This window comes from Motacilla alba, chromosome 3, assembly GCF_015832195.1.
Source record: "Motacilla alba alba isolate MOTALB_02 chromosome 3, Motacilla_alba_V1.0_pri, whole genome shotgun sequence".
NCBI classification, from domain to species: Eukaryota; Metazoa; Chordata; class Aves; order Passeriformes; family Motacillidae; genus Motacilla; species Motacilla alba.
Window position 1 is genome coordinate 34,529,801 of NC_052018.1, and position 12,887 is coordinate 34,542,687.

At 36.8% G+C, this 12,887-nt stretch overlaps 1 protein-coding gene across 1 annotated transcript in view; it reads right to left on the reverse strand.

Moving 5' to 3' along the window:
- ME1 (malic enzyme 1) overlaps positions 1-12,887 on the reverse strand; it is a 154,805-nt gene that overhangs the window by 83,372 nt on the left and 58,546 nt on the right. Inside the window, exons 4-5 of the mRNA XM_038132126.1 lie at positions 6,185-6,260; positions 4,842-5,003 (exon numbers count right to left, since the gene is read on the reverse strand). Coding sequence (XP_037988054.1) covers positions 4,842-5,003; positions 6,185-6,260 — 238 coding nt within the window. The remainder of the gene's footprint in view (positions 1-4,841; positions 5,004-6,184; positions 6,261-12,887) is intronic.

Here is a 12,887-nt window from a genome sequence, read left to right on the forward strand (position 1 = left end):
CCACAGCTACATGGCTTTTAAATACCTCCAGGGATGGGGACTCTACCACTTCCCTGGGCAGTCTGTTCCAATGCTTAACAACCCTTTCTGTGAAGAAATTCTTCCTAATATCCCATCTAAAACCCATCTGGCACAGCTTGTGGCCATTTTCTCTCATCCTATCCCTTATTACTTTGGAGAAGAGGCCAACAGCTCAGATACACATTTTTTAAAAGCAAACTGGCCATCATGATTCATCTGCACATTAAGGGCATTTATATGTGACCCGTCAGCTTTTTAGCTGTGTCTACACAGGGCAAGAGAATATTTGTGTGTCCAGCTTCCTTGCAGCCATAGCAGATGCAGCTGGAATGACCTCTGACACCTGGGCAATCCACATGGCACTGGGCTGGTGCTGAGAGCACCACAATGTCTTCTGCTAGAAACTGCCTATGTAAAAAGTCCTTTCAATATGAGCTGTCCTGGCCCTTCCACATTGTGTAAAGGTACTGTTTGAAAGAGCTGGATGCTTTTTACCTAAACTGAAATTCATGGTAAATGGTTTAAATTTAAAGCTAACACACAATCTTTCCAAATCTCCCACAACTGGTCATTGCCAGTATTGAATTTACACATGTGATTAGTTTAGAATTGGTCTGGCAGCCATGAACTTCTCAAAGCTTCTTTTTTAAGGTATCAAATAAACACAGTTCTCATTCCTCTGCTAAGCATCCAGTATTAGATTAAAATTTTTATGGTCAAAATAAACCCTTTCACCACTGGTTTGACTTCTATTTAACACAAGGCATCAGTCTTGCTAGATTTCATTACTCCTCTCTCTGGATAATAGTACTTTAACTAGACAATGTCTCTTTTGTGACCCTTGAACAATAAAATATTGCCTCCAAGTCACTGATAAAGATATTGAACATTGCAGAGCTGAAAAAATCTCCTGAGATACCCTTAAACCCACAAGTATTTTATTATTCCTTACAGAAATACATAGTTTAAATTGCATTTTCTCCAGTAACACGGAGGCCTGCTTTGCTTTTTCCTTAGTCTTGTTTCTTAAAAAAAACAGTAAGAATTCAAATGACTTTCAAAGGTAAAAAAATAAGTCAACCAAAATTCTGTAAACTCTCATTGGACCAGGATCATTAAATTTTCAATAAGAGCCTTACCTTTAATCTAATCTTCCTGATTTTTTTCATTTCATCCCAGATACACCTAAGAAAGAAATAGTACTTCCTCTACACGCAGCTCAGCATGGTACCAAGAAAGCTTTTACCACGTTGTTTTTTTTTAAAAAATAACTGACCAAGCATTATTTGGACACTCTGCTTTAAGGATCTTGACAAACTTTTAAAGCTTTTTCAACATATTCATTTGCTGTTAATAAAATGGAAGATAGGACTTCTTGCAAAGATAGATAAAACTTCCATTTGAGAAGTATCTACTGTATTTATAGGGACAATGCAATACTTCCATATGTACCATCACTGAGGAAAAGCATCAGGAAAAACAGAAAACCTCATTCTTACTACCCATAATTATTTTCATTAAGTTACTTTTCTTTAATGTCTTTTGCTTTTTTACTGCCTATAAAGATAATTTTGTACCTTGGTTTCTATTACTAGGCTTCGCTGTTCGGTTGGTTTTATTAAACTGCCAGTATTCACATCCCTGTAAGCCAGACTGAGTTTTAACCAACAAGGCTTGTCTCAACATTGTTTATTTCGTGAGAGTTTATTCACATCTTTTAAGCAGAAAACAATCAGCACTCAAATTTTGATGTTTAAATGTTTCCCTTTCATCTAGCTTGATTATTTCCATCCTCCTTAAACCATCTCTCTTCCAGCACTGAACATGTGTTTCAGGTAGATCTCCACTAAATTGCAGCTGTGTATTTCTTGACAATTATTCATTTTTCTTCCACAGTCTATTTCTTTAAACATTGCAAGGTGATTTAACATACATCTCTGCAAAATTAGATGAACACTCAGGATCCAGAGATCATACCACCTCAGGATTTCCAACAACACTTTTGTATCAGCACTCAGACTAATGCCTCAGTATGTTTTCATTGCATTGAAATTCCACCTAAGAAGCACTATCCTCACACCTAAAATATACATGGCTACTGGTAATGCATAACTTGTAGTGAGATTGCCATGGTTTGTAATAAATAACTAGCAGTACTCCATAATATTTTAAATGCTTTGAATAAAAACATTCCTCAGTAATTACTCACCCTGTCAATACCTTACAAAACAGGCCTGTTATTTTTGGCAGCAGTCAACACCGCTTCTTTTGGACACTCAGTCCCACACTGACTACATGGAGCCATTTACTGGCTTGGTCACACGGGACTTTCTACTAGGTCAAGTTTTTAACCATAAAAAAGCAGTTTCCATTTCTCTTGCTTATTACATAGGCAATTGTGTAAAAATGCTCTACTTGCTTCTCTTTTCTTTCCTTGATTTCATGAGTAACACGATAAGATCCTAGCTAAAAATACCTCTGCTAAAACTAACAGTAACAAGGACTTTAATATCCATCTCAAATTGAGTGAGTTGCTTTTCTAAATTATTGGTTTGAGTTCTGTACACAACAAAACAATATAGCATGAGAGCTTGTGAAGTTGGGGTTTTTTGCAATCTGCTTTTGAGTAAGAATTAATGTTTTTGGAGAATTTGCAGGTTGTGCACCTCTGCATTATAGCTGCAAAAAGTACATTTTTAAAAGTTCCTTTGAAGCAGGGAGGCCCCCACAGAATGGGAGAAGGAACTAATCTAAATGGAAAACATCTGCACATTTAAAAAAACATGTTCAGCATAATTATTATTTATATACACACAAGTTGCAAGAGTGATTTCTATTGTGTCTTACTATGGAAAATCCTGATTATACTAAGAAAATACAGCCTAAAAATACACTTATTTGTTCAAGAGGTTTAGTTTTAAAGATAAGGAATTGCAATGCAATTCCATGCCAGCTTGGCCTAATATAATCAGCTTAGCCAGCAAAATGTGGATGCTTTTTGGTCATTTCAGTTCTCTATAGTGATTCATCAACTGGTTACATGAACATAAGTATTAAGGAGGGAACAAAGATGTGCCATTGGGTGAGAGGAAGGGTGTTAAGGGAAGAAACTAAAAGAGATGGTGCCTCGGGATCCCTTTGACTTTGACTAAAGAAGCCTGAGAACTATATCCAAGCTCCCGTTAATGAATACGATCAGGCCCATATCATGTAACCAGTTAAAGGGGTACAGCAACCAAGTCACACCTGTTCACATGCCAAGAGCCGAATTCAGAGGCCTCATCCCCTAAGGTCCTAATAAGAAGCCATGTCCCAAAATGAAAAAACCCCAAAAGGCATCCTCCTGATCAGAAGGTATTTCAGAGCATCAACAAACTTCAGGTCACACAAATTTTATGCACATTGTAATACTTTGTGTGCCATTCCTTCACAGATATTGAACTCAATGCTTCATCACAAGACAAGTGACATGAAAGTTGGGCTACTAGCATGGATAAGCCTGTTTTGCTGTTGCTGTGTGTATATATAGATGTTTGATATCTTTCAAGCAAATAAAATGCTACAAATTAAAAATTACAATGAAACACAAGCATAAAAGCAAAATGAAAAGCCTACTGAAGTACCAGAAGTAGCCAATGCAATTAACTGCCTAGAACCATTCATTAATAGATTGCAAAACTGGCTCAACGGCTCAAAACCAAAATAACTGATCAAACCAAAAATAAAAATATTTTATAGCTAATGAGACTTATATGTGAATTGATTTGGCTACTTGCTACAGCGTTCAGACACATCTCACAAGAAAGCCTGTCTGCTTTTAGAAGGGTGCTCTGGTGGGACAGAGAGAGAGGGAAGTAGATATTTCTTGTTCGGTAATGCTTTCATCAGGCATTGCCTAAACGACTCCACTGGGGCAAGAGTGAGGGTGTGTGTATAAAGCTGAAGATGCACACACCCAACCCAACAATTCAGAAGCCCCAGCTAAATTTATTGGGGCAGGAATGCTTTGTTTAGCTATAATGCACATAAATCTCTGATATATTTATCATGCATAAAGTTTAACACTTGTATAATTTATAATACATATTTACTTCTACAAAAACATAAATACATTGCAGGTGGTTTTCTTTTTAATTTGACATCATTCAGAGTCTTCAAGTATTCAAATATTCTTTCAGACCAAAAAAAAGGGAGATCAAGGCCAAGTAATCAACCAGCAATCCCAAGAGTACTGTAAAGAAGAGAGTCAATTCTCAGCGTGTATAAATCTCTGAATTTCACACAAATGGGAAGCCAAGTTAAAGAGGGTAAGGTCCACCTACTTGAAGCACTAGAACCTCACTTTGGGAAAATTTGCAGTGCTTTTTGTAACTAAAGGGAACACACAACCAAATTGCATAGACACCCCTTGCCAGCACAGATCAGACTACAGCCTCAAACAATTCACCAAAACAAGAGGCATAGTTATTCTGAATCTGAGTTCAAAATTCAAATTGAAAATCACTGCAGAGAAATTCTGTGACAGAAGTGGAGAAAGAATGTTGCCTTAAATTATATTTTTAACTCTATCATCCTCCTCTTCTTGAGACCAAATTTCCTATACCACATTTTAACATGTACAGTGTATGCAGCATATTTTTAGAGACAACAGTGTCCTTAATTACTTAAACCTTACAGAACAGTCTACACTGCACATTAGGATGAGTATATCTACATTGTATATTAGGATGAGACATTTTCCTTACGACTTTTTAGTTTGCACAGAACCAAAGCCAGTATTGCAACAAAAACCCCTCACGACACCTCAGAAAGGGACTTACCTCATTATCTGTTCCCACATCCAACATCACTGGTAGACACTCATGAGGTTTTACTCCTCCACATGCTGTATAAAGTGCCAGTTTACCAACAGGAATGCCCATTCCATAACAGCCAAGGTCTCCAAGCCCAAGAATACGTTCACCATCAGTCACCACAATAGCCTGGAGGAAGAAATGAGGGCATTGTAAAAATCACTTCCTCGCCAGTATGTACAAAGTATTCCATTATTTTCTTGCCATCATTTTTTAATTTACTTGTAAAAACTGTAACAGGTGCAAACAAATCAATAGTACAACAAAAGCAAAAATTTGTTTTATTATATTTCACGGTGGTTTTGTTAAACTATTTTAGAATCTTGCTTCACTGTAAATGGGACTTTCATACAAAACTTTTAAGAATACACAAGAGAGGTATTTAGTATCACATTACAGAAGAACTGGCATTGTTCCCTCTCACATTTTTCTGTCAACAGTATGAAAACAGAATAAGAAGGGAAAGGAAGTTATCCACAAAAAAAGAAGAACCACAAACTTCTGGGTTTTGTCTTGTCTGTTTTCAGCAGAACCAGAGCCAGTCACTCCTACGGCCTCTGTCATGGCTGTCTACAAGCACCTGGTTCTTTCCCTTCAAAGACGTATGTCTTCCTCCCTTGAGTAAATAACACACTCCATCATACTTATACATATCAGGAAGCATGTGCTCTCATTGACAGAAATATAATAATTTAGCAAACCCCAAAAACTATCTATGCTAATAACAAAGACTTTTCATAATAGAGAAGTGCTCAGGATGGCAAAAAGCTGACAACACAGTAATTTTCTTGTCATACTCAGTAGCAAGCCATTTTAGTTGGAAATTAAAGATTTTTTTAAGAGAGATCATGAAGCACTGTAAGTGGAGAACTATTAACTCAAACCCTAGAGTGTGGTTGCCAAGAGATCATGTGGGGGCTTTACCCTTGGAGATACTCAAACTCAAAGGCACATAGCCTTTGAGTAACCTGTCCTGGCTGACCTTGTTTGAGCAGGAGGATGGCCTAGATGAGTGCCTTCCCCCCTCAACCATTCTTTGATTTCCTAGAATGCAGAAAAAGCATTCAGGGTATTTTTTTTTTTACATAATATTCAATGTAATTGACCAATTCATCAGTAAAGGACACCTACAGCTAAAAAAGTGTTTAAATGCCTCAAACTTCGGCTCTAACAGGATTCTTTCTATTGAAAAAATGAATTAAGACATCAACAAAATCTAAACTGATAAAAAGCTCTTAAAAATATCTTAACCAATTCATCTTGGGTACAAAACATCATCAGCTTTGTTATGAACCTAAAATTTTACTTACCTTGATGACACTTTCTGGCCAGGATTTAAGCATTGTAGCAATGTGACCCCGGTCATGGATAGAAATAAAAAGACCTCTGGAAATAAAAAAAATACTTTTCATATAAACAGATAACTAAATAATTATAAATCAATGTAATATAAATAAAGTAAGTATAACCAAATCAAATAATACATTAAACCTATGCAAATGTGTTCCTAACATACATAAATTCAGTTTGATAATAAGAGCTTAATTTTGTATGACTAAGTAAATTAATCATCTACAAGTCAGAGAACAAGTAACACAGCAAAGATTTACTGAGCAGAGAAAACCTGTAAGAGTCCTTTCTGAAACCAATGCACTCAGCATTTGGTCTGTTTAAACATGTTCATTAGTTGTCCCTGATCACAAAAAGGGCTCCTCCTATGACAATGATCACTACTGCCCCAGCAGCCCTAACATTTACAAAGAAGAATAGGCCAAAGCTTTAAGCTATGAACTAAACCTGAAATAAGCCAGATATTATTATTACATAAAATAAATCAGGTGCATTCACAGTTATGTGTTTGGAAAACAGCCTTCCTATTTCATTATATTGCCATTTTGTGGCCACTCAGAGTTCATTTAATTTCTAAATAAAACTAATAAATCAGGAAAATGCTTATCAGATATGACTGCACAAATACAAGCTGAGCAAAAAATCTCTTGCAGTGTTAAGTGTGTACTAATGAAGACAGCAAAATTAGTCCAAACATTATATTTAATCTCATATGCTTAAATATTTCAAACATATTAGATTATATGTTTGTATATAAATTATCATGCAATTTATATTTTTATATTGAATTTTGTATTTAATATTTAAGTGTCATCTTTCCTTCTTTGATGTCAAAGGTATGCAACTGAAATTCTTTATTATTTAGGACAAAAAGCAATGCAAGCTATGGTGTGATTAACCAAAGTATTTCATTTCACGCATTTTCCCCTTGAACTAGAAATTCTCTCATCCTGGCATTTCTAATTAATTGTCCTTTTTTTGTCTATTTCCCATGCTCTGAACTAACACACACAGGCAGGATATTAAAGTATCTTGGTTGTTTCTTACTAAGTAGTATCTGTCACCAAATTAATTTCTCCATCCCAGTGGAGGCAAGGGGTCTTCAGAGACAGGAGGGTTAATTTTACCACACTTTTGAAAAGTTCTGGTATTTACTGCACACAAGCATATCTATTTGTGAGACAGCTACATGAAAAAAGATGTCCCTTAACAGTGAAATCCATAAAACAGCAAAGCAAAATACATGATGCTTCCTTTCTGATGTATTGTACCATGCATAATTTTATAAAACAGCCTGTAAACTGTTAAATCATAAAGTGCATCTTATCTAAATTGCTAGCCTCAAGAGACAGCTGTGACAGATGAGTGCGTGAAAGCAAGCACAGAGTGCTGGAAGAAAGCAATCTTGTGGGATCACTCCTCTCCTTGTCTCCATTCTCCAACTTACACCAACCTAACAGATTTGTGTTAAATGAAGCAAGATTTTGTATTGATTTTCTAAAGAGTCAGAGCCCAGCCCAGTGTGCCTAAATGCCCTCTTCCTCGAAAGCTAGGGAGAGAGGTCACCATGGAATAAATTCCCCAGCAAAGGAAAATAAAGGCAGGGTGGCTGCTCCAGAAGGAATTTTGTTCAAACATTTGTAAGGACCTTTGAATAAGTATTGAGAGCGTATTTCAAAAGTCTGTTCAAGCAGGATCAGATTCAAGCCACAATGGAAAATAGAAGATGAAGTGTAAATAGTGATGCCAAAAGCATTTCACTCCCCTCTTTCTCCCTTTCCCTCCATTATTTCTGTAGTTGAGTAAGACATTTCTGGACACACTGCCCTGACCAAGAAGAATAAGAGAGAGAATTTTAAAAATTCTTTTATATGCATTTCTTTTCATTATCCTTCATTTCTTTAACTAAAACACTTTTCTTTTGTAAGGTACTCTCTGCAAGTAGGTACACCAGGTAGGTAAGAGGAACCCTGATTCACAAAGGCGTCAGCCACAAGAATACTCAGCCAGTATTACTGGGATTGAATTCACTGGCAATTCTACCAGCAGACAGCCATCAAAAGGGAGCACTACGTATGTTTTTTTTTTTTATTTTCCATGAGGTCATGCTATAGCCAGGGAAAGTACCAACTGCTTAAATTTATTTTAAGTGGGATAGGGCTGAGGAGCTGAAAAGGTAGCCAGCAATTTAGCTGCCTAGCAGACATTATAGTTATTTTGGGGCTGTCATAGCACAGCTACAAGAAGAATGAAGCATGGGGCAAGCTAGATGATTTAAACTGGCTTCAGTTCTACATGGATTTCAATCTGGAAATGTGACTGAATTATCCATTTCAGTATAATGCTAATGATAAAAATAAGCACTGTCATGCCAGTGATGCACACCCTGCTCTGCTGGACGAGGAAGAGATGGCTGGCAGGATGTGCACTTGTCTGACAAAGCACTTCAGGACAGGGCTGCTAAAGCAGATGGACAAATAACACACATAATCACATGAACAAGTAATACATATAATCACATGGAGAAAGAAGTAAGACACAGGGGAAAAAATATGGGAAAGAATATGCTGCTTGTTTTTCAGCATGCACATATTCACATTTCTAAGAAGAAAAGCAACTCATGGGGAAGCAGAATTAAGTTCTCTTGTACACACTTTCAGAGCAGTCCAGGTTGGCAAGCTCACTGGAAAAGCAACTGCAGGTTTTACAGCACAGTGTGGTCCTTTCTATTTTAATTGGTATCTTGGTTATACATACTGTCTTTTCTTGCACAGCAAGAAGGCCAATCACCAAAACTGCAAGTCAAAAGTGTTCTGATGCTTGCAGTCTCAGATCAGTCTTGTAATTATTGTGTTCATTTTGAACACAGCGCAGGGCAGATTGTCTGGCCTAAGCACATATGATAGAACTTGCCTAAGCACGCATGCAGAAGTGCTCATCTAGAACCAGTCTGCCCCAGTGAGCCCCCAGCTCAGCACTGGCTGATACCAGCCCAGCCAAACCAAGCACTGCTAGTGACACCCACTTCAGCTAGCCAGAAAATGTATGAAACTACAGCAGAGGAATAATTAGGCAAAGAAGTAACTACGCCTCCTTTCTTCTCATCACACCAGCAGTAAGATTGAAGAGTAAGGGGGGGAGCCCGCATGAGGACCTCAAGATCCACTCAACAAAGGGTGGATCTATTTTGGGTCACTGAGCTCACTACACTGTAGCAAATTTTACCAGTTATGTAGAGGTCATTCTACAGCACATGATTGGGTCTGTTTTATTAAAATTCTCATCTGAGAACAAAGTCAACAGAATTAAATGGAGCATTTGTTTATTATGCTTCGAGGAAGCAATGATCTTATAGCAATGTATTTGTCTATTTTCTATTAAAGAACAGTTTAGGAAAATGTGTCATTGTAACAGAATAATCCTTTCTTTCCTCTTCTTATAACAACAGAAGGCAATCTTAACATGTCTCAGAAAATGCCAAACATATTTAATGAAAAGAAGTTCAGACTTTTCTCACAACCCTACATATTCAAGACTGTTATTTGAATTATGAACTGTACACAGAGTTACAGTAGAGGTGACTTCACTTCCCCAGGCAGCCTAAACCAACAAGCTTAATAATAATAACAACAACAACAACAAAAAACCAAAAACCTCAGGGGCAAGACAAAGTTTATTTCTGAGGCTAGACTCTTCCAAACTTCTGCACTTGGCAAGAAATAGGTAAACTACTTCCCTGGTCCCCGCTGAAATTCCCTTATATTTTTAAAATCATAAAAAGCGATAGAATACAAACTTTGTACTAGAAACTAAGAGTACCTATATCCTCCCCAAAGAACATTCTGCTCTTTTTTTCATCACATTTCCAGTTGTGACTGTTTAATGTGGTCCCATTTCTTCATATAAAACATCCTCAAAGTTTTCATCGCATCTTACCATAGCAGGTTCCTTTGCATTGCAAGACTACTGAGGCCTAATAAATACAAGAGATGCGCTGACTTAAGAAATGCAGCTGTTGACAGCTTTGTTTATTTTCTATATCTTTCTTTTTGTACAGGCATGAGTTTCATTACTTTGCAATACACAGGTATGTTTTTCAATATATAAAATAGTTGTTGCTGAAATAGCAGCTGCTACTGTGAGCCTGAATTCATCTGTGTTAAAGAAACCTCGGCTTTACATATTCTAGATGTGGCACACTCAAATCATATTTAAACAGAAAAACTTGTAAGAAGCAAAATAAAGTTAAATCAAAAACAAAAATCAAAAACAGGACAGGAGCATTAGGATAACAGTAGGTACTGCTAAAACCTCTGAAAGTGTGGAGCTATACAAGAGCAAGAGGAAGGTCATAATAAAGGTAAATTCTAGCAGCCTATGAATAACAATAAGATACTAATACTGAAAAGACAAAGTTTATAAATATTATCTGTTATTTCATGCTTAGCATTCAGTTTTGTAAATTACTACTGATTATAAAATTTATTTTGTAAAAGACATCAAATACTCTGAAAGACAGATGCTAACATCTGCCGACTCCACTTTGCTACACATAAAAGAATAATGAAAGCCTCATATATTTTTATAGTAACTCAAATGCCCAGTTTGGCATAAGAGTGTAGGGAAATGCATAAAATACAGAAAAATACAGTCTTCATAATCCCTGTAAATGGGAAATGCTTATGTCAAGGGGTCTGAACAGTCTATCTTCAGCTATAGAAGCAAACCATTTTAAAAACAGCATTTAGTTTTACTTCAAGAATCTCTTCTGATAAACACTGTTTCGTGACAGTCTTTATCCAGTGTTGGCAGCCTCTGTGGCTTTCTTTCCCATGCCCAAGTCCATCAAAGCTGCTCATCAATCCCTGTTAGTGCGTGTCATGCTCCAATAATCACTACAGTTAAAAATAACATCTACAGAGAAGAGAGAAGTACATTTGGACCACTTACAGAACTGTACAGTATCCAATGTGAATTAACCTTTAGAACAGGAAAGTGATAAAGTTAACCTGAAAGACAGCAGCTGTAAGCCTGGCATTTGAAAATATGCCCTCAAGGGAATGAAGTTTCAGAAAAGAAAGGATAAAGTTTGGAGAAATAAAAGGTACATAACTCTAGTGACAAAAAGATTCAGATACTGGGAAAATCTTTTAATACAAATGTTAAAACATTATTTAAAAATAAATTATAATAATAAAAAATTTAAAATATAACTGGGGTAGATAGATACTTAAGATTAAAATTTTTTCTGATGCAAGCCCCAGCAAGTTGCAGTGGTCTCAATGCTGCCAGAAGTGAATACAGTACCCACACTATGCTCAAGCCTGCCCAAGTCTTTCAACTAGAGTCCATGTCCTCTGACTTGTTTCTTTGACAAATGACAATGGACACTGTGCTTCAAAGAGACTGATCCAGGTGGCACTCAGTCAGAAGAGCTAGTTCAAACAACCCCATGGGTTCTAGGAACTTCCACATAAAATTCCTTCTGCCCACATTTTGGGTTTACTCAGAAAACCAGCTTCAGGTCTCAGCACATTCCCTCTTCCACCTCACGTGGGATTAGGGAAGCAGGGAACCAGGGGCTGCTATTCCACAATTTGCAACATAGTGAGTTATGTAACTTGCTGTAACAGTCCTGATACACCTGCAGCCAGGGGCCAGACCACAGAGACATTCCCCCATCTGCCCTTCTGCATCTGAAACAGGCTACAGAGTTTGCACGCAGCATATATTTTCTAAATTGTAGCACAAGAGAGCAGGTGACAGTGAAAAAAAAAATTACAAGCTGACCACAGCAGTACAGACTGAAGGAAAATTATGAAGGAACAGAGATAAAAACTGCATCAGTCCTGTCTTACTACTTTTCTCCAAAAGATGTGGACTTTTTCAGCCCCTTGAGATTCTTGCTACCAAAGCATGTAATCTCTACATTAAGAGTTTGAGGTACACAGATTTTTGCAAAAAGCATTTTTTTTTCTTGAAACATTTTGCCTTTACTCTGTGAAATGCCCATCAGAGAGGTTCCAGAAGTGGGCAAGTGTCAAGGCTTTGGTACAATAAAAAGCAACCCAATGAAGTAATGCCTTGACTGCTGTCATTCAACTCCCCAAAAATTGCATTGTAAAAATATTCGGAGTAACAGCATTACAAGCCTTACACTGGAAAACTTTAAAACAAATTTTACATGGTACCAAAAATAATTATAGCTTGACACTTCACTAACAATCAAAAAATCTCTAGTTAATTTTGGAAACCATAATGTTCACTGCAAACCATACTAAAAATACTTCATAGTAAAAACTTAGTCATTGCAGCCATTTTGCATTACTCATATAAAATACTCCTTCCTGCATATCTAGATATCTAACACTGTTTTTCATTTAGTGCCTCACCTCCTCTACTTGCACAGCATTTTGTGCTCTGAATGTCCAAACTAATGATGCATCCTTTTCCTACAGAAAAATACTAAATCAAATAATATTTTATGGTCACTCCTTAAAACATGAATTTATTGACTTTACTATATTCCTAAAGCATCACTAATCTAGACAATCAGCTTTTACATATTGCTGCTTAACAGCAGCAATTCAATGGGATGTGTTTGTTTGCAAAGGAAAAGGCAGACTCTGTAAAATACTATGGTTTAAGCACTGGAGCTCTTTT